Raw genomic sequence first — 19,553 nt, forward strand, 5'->3', positions numbered from 1 at the left:
GATCAAATCAAGCTGGAGAATACACACATCTGCAATCAGCTGCTCTAAAAACATTTGGGGAGATACATGTATACAGTTCATTAGTGTCATACTGGGACATAAGACAAGAAAAATCTAAGTCAGTCATTCATTTTGGACGGTTTATAAGTAGGGAATGTTTGCAGCCAGCTTGTACCATCCAGTCTCTGTCAGTGTCTTCTGTCTATGTTGTCCTTGTCCTTTTTGGAAACGTGTCTAAGCATATTTAAATGTCTTCCCATGATGTTTGTTTTGTCTGTCGTGTACCTCCATCACACTGTGGCTCATTAAAACTGCATTGTCTTTCCAGGTGGCGAGCGTAACTGTGGAGTACATGAATTGGTCTGCGTCAGAAAAGGTAGGGCAGATCAGAGCTCTGGGGGTTTGACCTTTGACCCTACACTGCACATCTCACTCCATCTTCCCGATCACCATATATCACTGTAAAACTGTCACCGTTAACCTGTCCTTGTTCTTCTGTTCCACTGTTATGCTGCCTTCACTGTCGTTGAGCTGTGGTGTTTGTTCCAGCTTCTGTTTGTTCTGTTTAACATTGTTTTATTGGGACTGTCAATTCTCATATGTAAATAAGTCAGTAAATCCAAGTATAAGACCCATAATATAATTATTTGTTGGCTTGTCAAGGATGCATCAACATGGTATTTATTTACATACTTCATGTTTCTTTCTATAAAATATTGATCTGAAATGTAAGAAAAGCTGTTAAAGAAGTGCAGTAGAGTAAAAAGTACAATGTTTTCTTCCATAAAGTAGAATAAAATGGAAATATTTAAACAAAAAGCTAAATTGAAACAGCTATCAAATGTACAGATGTACAGATCAAACAACTATGTATTAGACAACATATAAAATAGCCTACATGTGCTGGCAAACAGATATCGTTGCATTTCGACAGAGCTAAGCCATTTTTTTTTCCTGCATTCAGTCTTTCTGCTCAACTAAGCTAGATTAGTGCTTCAGTAGCCAAAGCCTCAGATTTAACAGATGTGAGAGTGGTATCATCTCTCTGCTACGTCATGTATGGGCAATTTCAAAGTAATCATTTGCTACATTTGGATATACACATTTTACTTAAGTGTGAGTAGACATGAAGGTCATGATGGTAGTGCAGCTACTGAGTCTTGTTCATGTCCATGCAGAGTACTCAGCGCCTCTCTTTGGAATGGCATTCTGCATGGAAACGAGACTCTTAAAAAATGCACAAGTGGATTGAGGGGGTACTTGTCACTGTGTATGGACAAGCTGAATAGGTCTGTTTGTGTAAGAGCGTGTGTGTGTTTTTTAGTCTGTGTGTTCAATAATTGGGGTTGCCCCATTTCTTTTTATCTTTTGATTGTTGGAGATTGATTCCAGAAGTGTGTGTATGTGTGAACAGGTTTGTGGCTACTCAGTAGCTGTTGTGCTTTGGAGCATTGTCTGAACACGTGTGGGAGTTTTTATGGAAGTGTTGGTGAGAGTGCTTATGGGCTGCCTGTTGAGTGTGTGGGTGTCTTTGTGGTTTCGAGATGGTTTTGTGCTTTTTGACATTCAACATGACAACAGTTTCCATGTGAACAAAACACTTCCTTAACTCCACTCCAACCACCTAAATATTACCAGCAACGTTAGTAATTTAACGCTAGGACACTACTATTACCTTACCCCCATACCTGAGTCAGGTCACTATGGCAACAGGGTCAGCTGAGCAGGCCCAGCAACATCCTTTCATTCCTCCTGGGGTATAGCTAAGTGATGTAGTCTTTCCAATGTATCCTTTATCTTATAACCCACGATCAGAAATCCCTGTGTTGAAGGACAGCAGCTGAGACAGACACTGGCTCTCACTGTCGTGATGACACACTCAAGCTGTCAAAAGGCTTTTTGTTTGAATAACAGATGAAGGTAAATCCTTGATTTTCTAGATCAGGGTTATAAAATGATAAATATTGTCATTATTGCTTCTACCTTACTGTCATTTCAGACCAACATGTCAGGTGAAATACTGTCAAGATTATTGGTTCAAACTAAAATGCAGGGCTGCTCCTTCTGTATTATCACGTCAACGTGTCATTTCATGGTGCCGAAGAAAAGGGTAATTTAATAACATTTACATACTGTACATGTGTTCCTCAAACTGAGGGAAACAAGTTGAAAATTGTCCTTTGAGTGATAGCAGGGAAGTTTAGTTTTTTATTTATGGTGTTTGGTTCTTCCCTCCAAATTCCACTTCAAACACCAACGCTAAAGAGAGTAACTCCTACAATTATGTGCAGACCATTTTATAACCATTAAAAGCTTTCGTTCCAACATTATTGTTCCCCGTGCTTCTTGTGTAACAAAGTCTGGTATTGTTTAATCTTCCTGTGAGTCATCAGTCAGTCCCCCACACATTATCTAAGGGCTATTCTCAGTATTTTAATGGAGCCCAGTTGATTTGGTGAAGTAAGACAAACAGGAAAATTGTGAGAAATTGTGTTAGACATCCTACACCACGGAGCACCTACACTGTATTACAGCACCAGCGCTTTCTGTAGAAATATCTGAGGAACAATGTTCAGCGATTGAGTTGTTGTAAAGGGAGGAAAATAGAGGAATGAAGCTTGAATATGAAGTTTGTTTGTATAACAAAGCACTGTTGTAGCATTAAGCCACAAAGTGTAAAGTAAAGAGAGAAACTATCTGTAGGTTTCTGTGATTGAATCTTCTTTTCCCCGTTCGAGCCAGTTGGGGAATTAGACAGAGCAGGATCCCACTCCATCTGTGCTGTGAATAATTCAGTCAACACTGAGAAGCTGGTACAGTGTGAACAGACAAGCATTCCCATGGGATAACGCCGCCTGCTCCCAGCACACCATGTGAACAAACATTGTGGGCAACCAACAGTAATCCAGGCTCATTAAATTTAACCGAGAGAATAGACAATTACTCAAGCAGTCTTTGTCAGACACACCATTTTGTAAGGTAAAATGTTAAGGCGAACATAAGCTGGAAGTAAGAGTGCACAGTAGGTTATGTAACATTTCTTTTCTTGGTCTTTAGGTGTCAGAGAGTGAGTCTGGCTGTTAATGTGTAGCAGTGTTATTGTTAAAGCATGCTCTCTGTTTTCCTTACAGAGCAGATGTCAGAGTTTGTAGGCGTGTTAAAATGTAGAGGGTTTCTACACTTGAATTTTACCTAAACTCGAAGGAACACAGTTTAAAACTTAAGTCCAAATCTGTAGCGTCTTTCAGCCTTGATGCTCCATGAACAATGACAAAATGAAAACATGCAAAAGTTGCTCCTGCAGTTTGCTCACAGTGACACTAATTGCTAAGGCATTATATATTATAAATAACAGAAACCACAGTGTGAGCTGTGTGACAGGCGGTCAGGGCAAATGCCCTGCTCACTGTTCCTGTGACCAGGTCATATTGATGTGTCAGTACATCTCATGCTGATTTTAAAACCTTCGTCTGAAAGCATGCAAACTAATTGGCCGTAGCAAAAAGTCAAAACCAAAATTTAACAAAACATAACAATGCTGCAGCACACAACATCACATCCTGTCCCATTTACACTAGTGTCTTTAGAAACAGTTGTGTTATGTAATTTTTGTGACTGTAGCTTAAAATAAATAAATAGTTATCTGTTCATTTGCAATGTTCGACCAACAATAATCATGTGTGTCACAATGAATAAAATGTCTTGCATAATGTTTTATTTTTACCAGCCACTACACTAAAAATGGTTATGGCTCCATAGTCCACAGCATGCAGTTCCTTTTTCAAATTACACAAAATGTCTAAGCTTTAATGTATTATTTCTCCGGTGTTTCCCTGAAGCATAAAACAAGGCACAATGTGTGCATATTGGCTTTTACGCGACAGCTGTCTGGAATGATGTTACGCTCCTTTCACACTGATTTTTATCTCATGTCTATTTTCAAATGAGACTAAGATTGTTGTTCTTGGTTTCCTCAGCCAGTTCTCATTGTGCCAGAAAAATAAAGCACAAATTGAGACATGCTTTTTGCACAAAAAAAAACTCAAATGAGTTCTGTATTTTGTGCCACTGATTGGAGCAGGATTATTTATCCTGTTAAATGTCAAATTAATTTCCTGAACACGCTGCAGGAGGTCACAGCACTGACCTTTATTAAGAGGTCTGTAAAGTGAAAACTAAATTATTGGTTTGAAAGGCTTACATCACTTTGAAATGACATGGTTGATTCAGTAGCAGCAACTGGCTTACATCTGTTAAAACTGCTGGTTTTCATTAACAGATCTCTTTCGGGTTTTACTGGTCCTGCATTCAGTCTTTCTTTCTAAATCAAACCATATCTACTGAGATAATGAGATGTGACTCGCTTCTTTGTCTCCAATGATGCTGCACCTGAACCTGTTGCTGTGGCAACCAACAGGTTATGTTTCTACAGCGATGCAACCCTCTCTTTCGTGCACTTGTTTTCCATCTCTCCCAGATGCCCCCTACTTTCCTCTCATCTTTCTCATTTGTCTTGAACTAATGTTTGTAGAAAGTGAGATTATGGTGAGATGGATTTTTTATGTATGTGCTCTCCCATGAAAACCTCACTTTAGCTTTAGATAAATCTTAGATGAGTGTCTGTGTCTCTTCAGTGTTCTATTAAAACCATAAAAATACCATAAAACTACCTCATACTTCATTTGAACATGAATTAATTTTGAAATGATAAATACACAAATATTACTGACTCATATTATTGAAAGATTGTCTGGCTTCTGTTGGCAGGAAATGCAATGATTTCTTTTATGGTGTTTTAGTCACCAAGACATTATTTTCAGCAGCAGTGTCCTTGCTGCTGTTGTCTTTAGCTTACCTAAAAAATCTAATTTAAATAGTAGTCTGACATTTAAACATACCTGCTATAGCAGCGAGACTAGTCATGCATGTAAGCATCCTTACCAGCTGCAGCCAGTAGCCAGTTAGCTTAGCACAAACTGAGCGCATGGAACTCTTCACATATGTTTAAGTGGCCTTGTGAATAATAATAATGACATACTTTATTAATTCCCTTGGGAAAAATGTGGTTGGACAGCTGCCAGACAGTACATATCTGTGCTACTATGGGGTTTTTGGTGTCTTGTCCAACGTCACCAAAGCCACACCGAGCTACTGACGTCATTTCGATTCTCTGTTATTTCAGTCTCTCCAGAGGTGCTGGGGTTTCTGACAGCCATTGGGCTCTTCATCATCCTCATGACCTTCCTGTTCTGGTACCTCAACAACAAGTTGGCACTAGAGAACCCAGGGAGCCTTCAGTGCCTTGATGACTTCAGGAAAAACACAGAGGTGCAAGGTAAGTCTGGATTTATGATGATCATCGTGGCTGCTGGTAGACCATGATCAGGTTCTGACTTCTTAGATCAAAACTCATGAATTTATTACCTAGATTGAAGATAGGATCATTTCATTTGTGCCACAGATGTGGCAGATATATTCCACTTTTAATAGTCTAATAGTCTAAGGTAGACTCAAGCCTTTGTTTTTTTTATTTTACCAGCTATGGCCTTTCTCAACCTGTGAGGGGATTACTGTTGCTGACAGATGTAGGGCTGTTTACTTGTCATGTCAGTGTCAAAAATGTTGGTGACCCCAGGGAAGTCCACATAGGCAATCAGCTTTAGCCCGAGAAGCTACCTGGTAAACATGCAGTTATAAAGAGAGTGAGGCAGTGTTCAAGCGGCTGTTCTTGGTGTCTCTTTTTTTCCCTTATTAGCATTTTGCACAGTGACTAGATTAATGTAAACATCTCTTTGCTTCCAAACAGTCTATTAAATATGAAAACACTTTAATCCCAACAGAAAGAAGCTGAAACATTTTTTAGCATGTTTGTAATAGGTACAAAATATTTGATACTCTAGGCTTTCTACCCTAAATCTGACATAATTTGGAAAATCAATTTGGAAAGATATTACAGTTTGTATGGGGAATATTACAGCACAGCTCTGGTTGGAGTCATTTTAGAGCTCTGCTGCTCCCTGCTGGAACAAATGTCAAGCTGCCACTGGTGTTTCAGTGACATCCTGTATGTAACACATTGACTAATACAACATATTCAAATTGTTTTGTTAAACAGGGATGACCCTTATATCTCAGTGCAATAGTATAAGATATCTTAGTAATAATTCTTAAAGAACTTAATGACCTTGTGTCTCTGTTTTGTTTTTGTGCACCATGTACACTGATGAGGTGCAACATTAACACCACCTGGTGGTTTTAACGTAGTAGTGGACGATGGTCATTATGGGAAAAACTGACCGGCTGTGATTGGCAGATAGATAGAGGAGATTTTAGGCCTATGTTTACTTTCCAAGTCCAAAGGCCTGTCCTGGATTTTTAAAATTGTGTTCACCATGTCATCAAGACCACATCATGTGTTCAACACATTTACACACCAATGTAAAGATTTTGTTTATAACAAATGTTATAGGTTTGCACTATATGATGGAAATAATTACACATTCCATTAGTACATTAGGTCACTGTATAACAATGAGCAAAACAAATCAGAGCATCTGAACAAAAAAAAATCTAGATTTGCAGGAGGAATGACTCCTGCATGAAATTATCAGAAAACAGAATAGTTCACTAGTGTCAAAACTACAACTTACAGAACTTAATTTCAAGATCTGTGTAACTCTTAAACCAATTTTAACAATGCACTACTGGTGCCAGTAGATGCTGCCAGGCTACCCGATTGCAGCAACAGCCAAACTCTCTTTGCGTGAAAGTCTCAGCACATCGCATAAAAATCAGGCTCTGTTTCTCTGCCCCAAACAGACAAGGCCTACCCTGATGCTGACCTGCAGGGCTCATCGTCAGATAGTGAGGATGAACTCATGGGTCAGTATCAGGAAGCAGTGAGCCGCTCCCAGGGCCTCCGGGGAGGAGGCAAGGCAGCAGCTAATGTCAAACATGCAGGATGTTTCAGCTGGGAGAGCCGGCAGAAGTACAGCCCTCTGACCGCTGACTATGATGGCTACAGCAGTGAAGCGTCAGCTGACAACGGTAAGTTCTGTATTGTAAAAAACTAGTGTGCTTCTCTGTTAGTACTAAATTGTTTTTAGATTATTGCTCCTTACAGTCACTTTGAGTTTTTTTTTTTTCCAAGAACATCCACAAAGGCTGCTTCAACTGTACAATCAAAACCTGCACTTAGATTAGCGCCAATCTTTCCTTCTTATCACTACAGTAAGCTTGAAACACATGCACCCGTCTCTCCTGCAGCTCCATCATACCAACAAACATAAGTGCTCCACACGCAATGTACACACTGATGCACACAGTCAGTTAATCCAGAGAGGTGATCAAAGCGAAACTCCCGTTCAGCACACTCTCCGTGGGAGGGTTGCGAAACAGTCAACTGTCTGCATAATCTACAGAGCCGCAGCCTCACACTTTTCTTTCTCTTTTTTCCTTCTGACACATCTATGTTTCCCATCTGCCAGACTCGCCATCACAAGGCGTTTACCGTGGTGGATGGAAAGCTGTTTTTTCAACACAGTCCAAGTCACAGGAGAACACAGGCGCTGACCTATTTGGATCAGTCACTTTGTTCTCTTATTCATTAGGAGTTTGTTCTCTTGATTTATCCGGCGTTACGAAAGTGCTACACACACTTCAACTGCACCCTAAAAAACATCATATGATATACTGAGGTTTTTATTGTGTTGGACCCGTGTATTTAGATTTTATGATGCTGAAATGAATTAAAGACTGCAAAGAGAAACACATTTTAGAAGTCTGTGTACTGAGATTTTTAAGAAATAGGTTGACATTTAGGGGAATACATAAACACATACAGACTATCCTGCAGAAGTGTACTACTACTGTAGTTTTAATAAGGTCTAATCCCTCAGATGCAAATATAAGGTGTCTCTGTTCAACATCCTTAGACAGAAATCAGACATGTTCATATCTGACTGTGCTTTTCACGGACCAACACTAATTTTTGTCAAGGCCCTCAATCAGCAAATCACATGTGAACCAGCACTGGGTTATATAAGGCACAGGATTCCAAGGACGAGTGTCTGAATCCGTCTATTTAAAGCAATGTTTGAATATGTAGCTAAGGGGATAAATAGGGCTTGACATGCTTCTGACTTCATTAGTAAAGAAGCAATACACTGTACAAGGTTGTTGTTATGCAAGTGCTGCAAAAACTGTGCGACTCTTAGCCACTAGATGGGCTCTGGGTTCCTCAGTCTTGGCAGCAGATGAGTAAACAAGTGCTGATTGGTCATATCATATTTAAAGATTTTCAATTTGGAAGTCATGCACAGAATTCCTTAAAGTCAAACACACTTTTAAAATACTAAGTTATTTCTTAAAGGGTATGTGAAAAATGGAACCATACCAGCATGATTTAATCTCTGTCTCACAGAAGCACTGATTCTTGATTTTGAGACTTTAGGGGCTGATTAGTGAGTCTGAGAATAAGCTCAGAATCTCAAGTATCAGAAGATTACTGATTAGCTGATGTTCACTAACAGAACAAAATTAGATTACTCAAGTTTCACAAGTGCAACTGCAAATGAGCTACAATATACTATGCAGTATATACTATTACAGTATATTGTAAAGATTTCATCTCTGTCTCCGGAGCAAGCTGCACAGAGTCTGATAAAGTGATATCATTTGAGTCATTGTCTGCCATTGTAAAAAGTGACAGTGAGCCTACAGGCCTCTGTACCCTGCTTCTTATCTCTCCAGCTCCAAATATATCCAGCCTTTCGCTCACGTTGTATTGTGGGTAATGTAGGCACCTTTCTTTGATGAGGAAGGTTGTGAGGCAAAAAGACTATATTTTTTCATTTTGTTGCATCACATCTCATCACGTTTTTAGTGCTAATAGTTGTATAGCTTTATACAATCACAACAATAAATCATTAATCAGTAATATAACACTGTCTCAGCTTCATGTCAGCTGTTCACTATACATATTTCCTCCTATCCGTCTGCTTCTTACTGAAGATAATGGCACAATGCCACAAACATATAAATACTAAATCCAATATGTGTATGACTGTGGAGGTGGATGTATGACAGCTATCATTCAACTTTATTAAGAAGCCGCTCACATTGCATTCAAGGCATTTTGTTTTTTGGAACTAGTAACAGTAGCTGACAGAGATTCGAGTCATTTTCATAATTTAAAATCTGCTTGGTTTATATTGTCAGCATTAGTTTTGTAAAAAGTCTTGTATTTTTGTGATTCAGAATCCCTTAAAGGTAGGATTACATACAGTAGAAAAATTCAAGGTTGAAAGTAAATGATTTCTTTCTGTAAAATAAAAATAGGGGCACAGAAGACATATCCAGAGAAGGAAATGTAGATTATCATATTTTTATTTTCTCTAAAATCGAAACAGCAAACTTTGCCTGTCCACGGCTGCACTTTGTTCCAAAGTACGAGAGCTTCATTATTTGTCTCCCTGTGGTAAGGCTTTGATGGCTGTGGTTTTCTCTCTCACCAAGTAATCATGGATAGCAAGCCATCGTAGCCTCATAGAGGCACTACCATCAGGTCACTATTTTTCTCCAAAACAGAATATGACTATTTAAAGTTAAGGGTTTCCAAGTTTCCCTTAAGGCCATTTTATATACTCTCAGAAAACATTTTATTTGGTTCATTTCCAACAAGCTGTCATAAATGTTCTGCTGCTTTGACCAAGTATTTTGTCTTCACTCTTGCTACTGCTTGTGCTTGACTGAGTATGAAGCTCTGAAAACATAAATGTATTATCTCTCTTTTTTTCCTTTTTTATGTCACTGCAATTGACAGCAATTCTGCTTATTTGATTGATACTATAGTCAACTTGATGACACTGAGGATGGTATTATTTGTTGCTGGATTTCTAAAGTAAAATCAGGTTTATTGATAATTATTCTATGCTCTCTTTGGTACAGTGCTGTAGTGAATTGAAGGGTTGATAACTACTGTTTAGCAGATCACTGTGGCATTTCACACAGCTAAAGGCCAGTAACAATGGGCTGTAATGTGTATATTCTGCTACTGCACACAAATCTCTTCTGTGTTACCTGCTGAGACTCTGGACAGGATCCACAGGCTGATGATATGAAAAATTAAGATGAATATAATGTTGCAAATACATATTACAACTTAAGATGATAAACATGGTAGTCACATAGTCAGATAGCTTTTTGTTTTCTGGATTTTCTAGCTCTTCAGATGGGCTGTGCACTGTAGAGCATATGTACACTCAATTTCTCAGTAGTACTTGTCTGAGTTTACTTCTGTTGTGCTGCTTCATTTATCATAGGAAGGTGAAACATTTATTACGCAGTAGCATGTTCCATAGAACTGACACTGGCCTTGTGTTAACAAGGCTGGAGCTTTCACTGTTTGCATTATTGATAGCTACCGATTGTCTTGTAAAACAGCGTGTCAGCCGGGTGAGAGGTTAGGTTAGGTCCCATCCTTCCACAGTAGTGGTCAGGACATTAAAGCAGTGCTCATCCAATTTGTCCCCGAAGATATTTATAACAATGTTTCACAGTCAAGATTCACAAAGCTCAAACTGCTTCCTCACACAGAGGTACAAGAAGGCAAAACAAGGCGACTGCCAGTACACAGGGGGCTGAAACTCTATGAGGGGAGGGTGGGTTAGACAAGAGGGGGAATGGTAACCATCCCAATTAGCAGGCTCGAGAAAAGAGTAGTGCTTTTACGCAGCAGCTTCCATCAACTCCACCGCCCCCGGCTCAGCAGGAAAAAAGCTGCTCAAAATGGATTTGCTCCTTTTACCAAGCCCTCCATGACACTTAGTTAAAAACTCCTTTGCTGCTATCCTGCCACTGATATGTGCCACTTTGAGGTGGCGTCTCACTGACATTATTAAGAGTGAAAGTTTCAAGAACTTGGGAGAAAGCTGGAACAATGAGCCGGAGTGGATTACGTCATAGTGTTGGCTTTTTCCAAAAGTTAGGCAACAGCATAAGAAAAAGATTTTTTTCAAGTTATTTTCTTCCTCTTCTTCTGTTTTCTTTCTTCTTTTGGTGGGAGACTGGGTTTAAAGCACTCTTCGTCAGTGTCCCTATGGGAGTATTACCATCAGCTGCTCAATTTTTGTGAATCCAAATTGGACAAGGGAGGCAGATTTGAGAATGCAGCTGACAACAATATTCAAGGTTCTTTATAAGTGGCACAGAGACACTCAATACAGTCTTATTCTTTGCCTTGCAGGCAACTGAATCATTTAGAAAGGTGAGAGGCATGAAATCTGTGGCAGATTAAAAAGTATTGAGTTCAGTCTTTTAATGGTGCATGTCTGATATTTTATTTAGGTTGTGCATTCAAAAGATTCCTCTTACAGAGCACATTATGCTCTTGAGGACACATGGAGTAAGCTCCATTTATCAGAGTGAAAATGAAATCTGTGATGAATAGCATACAGTAGTGTATGACTCACTGCTAAAGAATTAGATGAACAGTGCCAGTACCACAAAAGAAGAAGCTGAATAATTGTTTGCCATTGAAGTGCAGCTGCTGGTGGTATATATATATATATATATACTAACTTAACACCTCCGTAAAGAAAATATGAAACAACATTACATGGGGCTGGGCAGAACCTGTAATAAACGGGCTTTACCTACAGTTGTTTTAGGCTTTACAATGTTTATAATCTATAGTGTTAATTTTGTAAACCCAGTTCTCCACCTTTATCGTACACTGCTGCTGAAAATAGTATTTGAGATTATATTATACTATATATTATTTTAGTATATTTGAGAATGACACCCAGTCTTCTTTTAAAAAAATCAATACAATTCATCAACATAAGTTTGAAGTTGCTTTCAGTTCAGATGCTGCATAGAAATCTTTCCAGGTGATTTCAGAGTTGCTTCCACACTGTCAACATAGATAATTCTGTGTGCATCATGGTTGTCCAACTATCCTCATTTCCTCCTGACCAGCCAACTGCATCCAGCGAATGAGACGGACACCACCATTGGATGAGCTTCAGCCACCACCCTATCAGGATGAGAATGGCTCTCCACGGATGTCCTGCACACTGTCAGACCTTGGCGATGCCAAGTGTGATCTGTCCCATACAAGTGGCAGTCCCCACATGTCCTTTGGCAAATGTCCAAGCGAGGGCAGCGATGTCCACGAGACCGAGAGTTACCTCAACAAGGGCTATGAGGAGGATGTACCTAGTGATAGTACTGCTGTCCTCAGCCCAGAGGTAAAGACGCTGATAAAAGATAAAACAAAAAAATTATACAGTTTTTTCTTGTACATTGAACTTCTCGATGGTTTCTTTAGGACATGTCAGCCCGTGGATCAGCCGCACTGCTCCCTAAGGGTTATGAAACAGATCCTCTTGCTAAATATGGGACCCTGGATGTGGTGTTTGACTATGACTCAGAAGACCAGCAGCTGGCGGTCACCATCATGGCAGTAACTGACCTTCCTCCTCTTAAACGCACTGGAAACATCTCCTGGCAGGTCCACCTGGTGCTTCTGCCCACCAAGAAGCAGAGGGCCAAGACTGGAATCCAGAGAGGTCCCTGCCCCATCTTCACAGAGACCTTCCGCTTTAGCCATGTGGAGTCAGAGATGATCAGCAATTATGCCATCAGGTTTCGCCTGTACAGTATGCGGCGGATGAAGAAGGAGAAGGTGCTTGGGGAAAAGGCGTTCTACCTCACCAAGCTCAACCTTCAGGGCAAAATGTCTGTGCCAGTCATATTAGACCCGTGCTGTGCTCTCCCGGTAAGCAGGATCAAACAGGTGTAGGCTTTCTAACACTTGTTCAACATTAAATGATCTTATATATTATTGGAGAGCAGTTTCAAAATGTATATTTTGCAGCATGTCAGAATATTAAGATCTTGAGTTGCCTCTGTTCTGGTCTTGTGTCAAAGTTTCTATCTTCTTGGAATTCAGTATTTTTTGTAACATTTCCTCCTGTAGTTTACATTAGGATTACTGTACATGTAGATGCTGGAGCAGTAATTCATTCTGGGTTACAGATAAGTGAGGAGAAACACAAACGGGTGGACAAGCAGATGGATTTTGGAGCTAATGTTGATGTTTACTCACATAGTGTTTGTTCACACATAAAAATCTATGGTTGGCTTCTACACATGAGATAGCTTGTGTTTGCGTGCATCTGATATTAATTCAATTAATTCAATTAATTCAAAAATTACTATAATCTTCCAATGTTTGCTACACTGCATCTCAGATGTAGAGCTTGACTGCTGTAGCAATATCAAAGGCTTAGCAAAAAGTGACTTGCCAGATATAACTGATTAGTGTTATCCAATTGAAAGTGAAATTGCATTCTGTTGATAATAAACAGAAAACTTTAAATTCACATGATGAATTCTTGATATTGCCCTGTATGTTGTCTTTGTTGTTGCTACATACCAGTGGTTTTCTCTGAATGTCTGTAAACACTTTCAGGGTGGTGAATCCCAGGTCAGCCTCTCAGATATGACATGCAGTGAAAGCGCCTCATCATTCCAGTCCGTCAGTCAGACTTCCACACCAGAGATCCTCGTGGGGCTGGTATACAACGCCACAACAGGACGTCTGTCTGTGGAGGTCATCAAAGGCATACATTTCAAAAACCTGGCTGCCAACAAGCCACCCAGTAAGTACTCTATAGCGTTTTCTTTGAGTAGTTGTGGAAGGAGCGGTGAACTGTAAAACAGTTTGATATTTTTCACATAGAATGGAAAAGGACAAGTTGAGCCTGTGTATAGAGTTTGAGTTTAGATAGCCATAATGCAATTTTAATACAGAATCATTTCTGTATGTGAAAATATGTGTTTGTATTTATTACATTTACTGTTAAACTGTGTGCTTTCTTTTGCTCAAATGAGGGATAGAGAAACTGTGCACTCCTTGTAACTTCTCCAAATGTGAGATAGTCACATCTATCTCAGCAGCACAACCTGCTTTTCAGTTTTGCTCTGGTTTGATCCCTGGTTTGATCCCTGGTTTACCTCCTTTCCCTGTATTGCCAGGTCTTTTCCTCAGTCAATTTGCAGGGATCGGAGCAGCAAGTTCAAACAAAAACTGCCTCTTGTTGAACTTTGTGCAATGTTGTTGGCCTTCTGACCCTGTTTCTCTTTCCTTGCATCTTCATCTGTTATGTCTGCACCTGAAATTCTCTCACCCTGATACCTTTTTGACATCTTGGTCCGTTGTTTTTCTTACTGCTGTCCAACCCTTGTTGTCAGATGGGCTGTTCTGTTGTCTAAAACACTTGATAGGTGGACAGGTTTATATTATCAGAGGTGAGTCTCTGTTCCTGTCACAAAGTGAGGTGCTATCGGTGTTGAACTTTGCTGTACTGTCTTCATGGATGCGGTGTATGAAACACAAGGCATTTTCCATGTCAGCAACTATAATTTACTTTTTCCTCAGATTTTGCACCAGGTATTTTATTTTTCATGGTAAATATTTTTAAGTAGAAATAGTGATCATTCTGGATGGTCAGGTGCTTTCTTTTTAACACTGATGCGTTTATTTGACCTCAATCATTAGTTCAGAGAAGACCCCAGAAAATTCCTGCAGCTGGCAGCAGGAAAAAGCGCAGCTTATGAACTTCATAAAAGTGCAAAATGGTAATTTCTTAATTGAATTTCTTAATGGATAAAAATGACAAGATTTAACCAGGCCAGCTGTTTTGAGTCTTTATGCTAAGCTACAGATTGTAGCTTCATATTTAGTGAACTGACAACAGAGTGATAATGTTCTTCTAATCTAACTGTCGGCAAAGAGAGAATACATTTGTGTTTGTTTAAAATCTGGTGCAATATTAAAAATAATTACTTAGTCAATGGGGTCTACGTCTGCACATATCTATTTTTTACTCCTTGACTCTTTAAAGTTGTGCAACTCATCCATGAAGGTGACTGCGTGTTGTAACCTTTTCTCCCTGTATTTTTGAATGTCTTGCTATGCATTCAGCCATGTTACCACCCTACATTGTTATGCATGCAGCCATGTTACCACTCTCTACTGCTTGTCATGTGTCTCTCTTTTGTTTGTGCCCGTGATGCTTGGAGGTCTTTCATGTTTTCACTCAGAAGTCGCACTTTTCATGCTCACTCACTCCAGTTTGCTTGGTGGCTGATGGCCAGCTAAAAGGAGATGTTGTGCGTCATTGACTGCTGGCTCGATTCAAACAGCACACTCTGGCATGCTTTGGGTTTAATTTGTCATTTTTATCTCAGCTTACAGCACACAAAACAGAAACAGCACTCCTGTGATAGAGTTCCATAAATGTTCATCTAAAACACACACTGTACTGTCCTCCCATTAATTGCCATGTTCCTTGTATTCACTAGCTGCCAGATTTTGATATTGTTTGTGCCTCCCTGAATAGCCTATCCACAAACTGTGTAGTCTTCAAATTACATTTCAAAAATAGTCACATCTGGTAACACTGAAAAAAAATCTTTGTGCAAAATCCTTATGAAGGCCTTGATTGACTTTGTGCGTCTTACAAAGTGGAAGGAGCGTAGTGAAAGATGCGGAGCAATTTCAAAGCTCTTTTTCTATCATTTCAAAACAGTACCAAGCCGAAGAGTCAAGTTAATCATCAGTCACAGCCCCTCTCATTCAGCAACAATACCAACGAGCCATGCATCACCGCTACTGACCACTTAAGACATTCACGGCTCTACAGAGCCCATTCAGCAGCAGTCGAAAAAGAAATCAAGGCTATTTTTTTCACTGTGCTTTTATGTCAAAGAGAGCAACTGAATGTGTGATTCAAGGCGGTGAGCTAGGCGTTGGAAGGCAGCTGGCACTCGACAGCATGAAAGCCTCTGCAATTCATTCCTTATACTCCCTCTTAGACAGGAACATAATACATGGCATTATTACGGAGTATGGTTGTAGACGAGTGGCGAAACACTCTCAAAGACCTATTGTGATTGCCAGTCTTGCCTCGTTTACTTTCAGCTGGATTTGTGGCTTCGGTTTCTGCATGGAAATGAAGAGAGAATGAGGAAACTGAAGGCTGAACCATTTGATAATGGCAGTGTTTTTCCTTTTCCTTTTTCCTCTTTGGGTTTAAATGAATTAGATTTATTGGGAATGAATTATTGGGAATGTGCACTGATTTACATTAGAATAGAATGAAATCAGCTGGGGAATAAAAGGTGGGAGAAGTCACACAGACCGAGATTAATAAGAACATTACTACTGCTACATTTCTGGATGCTGCTAATGTGAAACATGTCCAAAGATTACAGTATGTTCTCTGTTTGATTAGAATAATCTTGATCTTGATGTTCTTGGCCTCATCTGAAAGATTATTGTCATGGCATACTTGAATTATGCACAGCCACTTAGTATATGTTTTTGAACATTGGCATTTTCGCAGCAGGCACGATGTGTGACTCATGGTTTGGACTGAGCATGTTATGGGACACTGCCCTGGGCTCTAAAAGTCAGTGTGCGTGTCACGGCAATGACATTATGTCAAAGTCAGAGAAAATAACAGCAGCTTCTGGCGAGCTTTCCTGATGAGGAACATTAATTTTATCATTTGTCTCTGTGTCCTCTATAAGCACAGACAGCCATATCACAAACTTTTCCTAGTCCATTTTTATCTTCTACATTATCCCCTTCTTCACGTTAGACATACACCAGTTGCATAGCAACAAGACTGAATTAACGCTCCATGCACCCTTTGAATTCTTGCTCTCTGTTATCAGGAACACTCACAGCTGCTCTTTGTGTTTGATCAGGAGAAAACTGTATCCTATGTGGTGATGATCTTAAACATCAACTGCAGTGACATTAACAAATGTGTCATACTTTGCTGCAGACGAAACACAGCTGCAGCAGGTTGTAATGCTTTCATTCAAAAAGAATAAATTGGTGAGACATAAGGATTTTGCACAGTTGAGCCATTCCTCAAGTCAGGAAACAGTGTAAATGTCTTTCAGCACTGTCAAGCATACATTTATAAATACATTAAAAGGTTCACATCATTTCTCCTCTGATTGTCTATTACACCTGTTTATGTTTTAGATACATACGTTAAGCTGACTTTACTGAACTCCATGGGCCACGAGATGTCAAAGTGCAAGACATCCATCTGTCGGGGCCAGCCCAATCCAACCTACAAAGAGACGTTTGTCTTCCAAGTAGCCCTGTTCCAGCTTTCAGACGTCACACTCATCCTTTCTGTGTACAACAAGCGAAGCATGAAGCGCAAAGAGATGATTGGTTGGATTTCACTCGGCCTCAACAGTTCTGGAGAGGAGGAGCTCACCCACTGGACTCAGATGAAAGAGTCTAAAGGACAGCAGGTTTGCCACTGGCACAGTTTGTTGGAGTCCTAACAGCAAGAGAGGAGTAAGTGAAGAAATGTGGCGAGGGTCACTGCACAAAGCAGAGGTGGTCTGAGATGACCAGGAAATGGAGAGGCTGACCTGAGAAAGAGTCGTGTGACAGACCTGCAGTGAACCAGGGTCAGTGGTGATCAAGATAAAGGAAAGGCCCACGTGTGTGCACTCCGAGGTGTTCAGCTTGGCATAGCTTAGCATTTACATGGCACTGTTTGTAAAATCACAAACAGATATTGATCAGTGGTTAGTAATAGTTAGTAATTTGATATAGTAATAGTCATATGTTGCCTTGTAATGACCTTTCTGTTTCTGCACAAGTGATGCCTTTCTCTCAAACGCTGGCTGTTTTCTCATAATTTTGTGTACCCACACCTCTAGGTCAACGACCTGACAGCAAAATGATCCCTAATCTTACTAGTTTAAAGTAGTTCAAATTAGAAATCCAGAAACGTTGGTCTGGATTCTGATTCTCAGTCTCTACAAGTTTGTCAGGGATTTTATGGTTAAACATTTAAAAGAAGTTAATTTTAAAGCCAAGAATGTGAATCGTCTATGCTCACATTAAGTCATTTTCTAGTTTGTCATTTGTCGTTTTCACCTTTATTGTTAAAAGCTGAGAAAACCTGTATTCTTATTTTCTCACTCACTCTCTCTATACGGGATAATGTCTTTTTCTCAACTGCAGTTGGAAAGAAAACAGTTTAAATGCTTTTTTCCAGCCAGCTAGTTAACTGAAACCATGCCCTTGTCACAGCAGGAAACATCGCAGCATGGATGCATAAACGGATATTAGATTTAAAGATGACACCCTATTATGTAAGCTCACTGGGCATACAGTGAATGCTGGGAATGCCTTGGTGGGCTTCCTCACACATGTATTTTTGGACCCAGAGAGAATGTGTCCAAAATTTGTACTGGCCAACCAGCTGACTTCCTGTTGGCTTTAATCATATGGCTTCTGTTCAAAACCATTATTGGATTGAATGGAGCTGAAAGCTTTCTTTGTTCCAAACTCCCAATTGTTTTTTCAACTAGTGTGTGGCCTGCGATTAACCCAGACGTTCTGTGCTGTAGGTGTTTGGGCAGCACCAGTGTCATGTTTTGTCCACAGTCTCACTGCACTTTGAATTTCTCCAGATGTCTGTTTTCAGAGGTGTGGCTACATAAAACTACCTTTACTGCTGATGCAAAACACTTCACATATCATAGTAATCACAACCACATCATTACTATTGGGCAGGAAATATGAAACATTAGTCATTAGTGAACATGTTTCACTTAGATTAAATATGGTTACAAGTTACTGTAGGTTAATTCAACATGTTGTAAATGTTGCTGATCATTTTGCTGAGGTCTAATTTGACACAATTCAGTGCAATTTACATTTTTTTTGCACTCAGACTTGCAGGCTTAGTGGGTGCTGACCGATTTATATACGCTAAGACAACTTATAGAGATTTGATGTGAGGAGCTGAGTGAAAATGACTACTCTCCCAGTTTTACAAAACACTCTCAGTTGACACAGCGGAGGTAAAACATCTCATCATTGTCTGAACCTCAACTTAAGCAAGCAAAACAACAACTAAATAACTTTAGACACATTTGTCAGGCAAATAAACTTTATGACAAATAACCTGACATCACTGACAGCGACGCTGTCACGGTTGATGTTGAGATGAAACTCAGTAGTGATCTCTCAGAAGAAATAAGCATTTCACATTGTCAGATATTTTTGGAAAACAGCAGTTTGCAGAAACACTGACAGATTGAGATATGTTATATATAGAGAAGTGTAGTAGTTACTGTGGTGGTTTTGTGATCTTGAGTTTCCATCAACTATTCAAAAGTCACACAGAATGTCAAAAGAAATTTAAGGCAGATTTTTTATGGATATTTCTTGAATAAAACTAAACTGGGCAAATATCACAGCTGTAAAGCTCAAGGTGAGAAGAAAATGTACCTGTTGCTCCCTTTTACCTGCTCTGGTGCTATAAAAGTGCTGTGGCTCCACTCATACACACACTCCCTGACCTTGTGCATTATTTAAATCCTATATTTATCGTTGGTCCAGTTAAAAAACAGACACACATATTGTACAGCCTCAGAGCACAAAGAGCTGCATCGATAATTAGCGAAAGCACACACAGTACAGCACCACTCAACCT

At 39.7% G+C, this 19,553-nt stretch overlaps 1 protein-coding gene across 1 annotated transcript; it reads left to right on the plus strand.

Annotated features, from left to right (window-relative positions):
- Positions 1-321: 321 nt before the first annotated feature.
- On the plus strand, positions 322-19,043 carry syt14a (synaptotagmin XIVa; the record flags this gene model as incomplete). The annotated part of the gene is made up of 8 exons (XM_026353909.1): positions 322-376; positions 5,183-5,335; positions 6,820-7,047; positions 11,980-12,251; positions 12,332-12,781; positions 13,478-13,667; positions 14,260-14,316; positions 17,069-19,043. Coding segments are annotated over 8 exons (1,719 nt in total), but the record flags the coding sequence as incomplete, so codon positions are not given.
- Between the last annotated feature and the right edge of the window lie 510 nt (positions 19,044-19,553).

Source organism: Anabas testudineus, chromosome 12 (genome assembly GCF_900324465.2).
Source record: "Anabas testudineus chromosome 12, fAnaTes1.2, whole genome shotgun sequence".
Classification (NCBI taxonomy): Eukaryota; Metazoa; Chordata; class Actinopteri; order Anabantiformes; family Anabantidae; genus Anabas; species Anabas testudineus.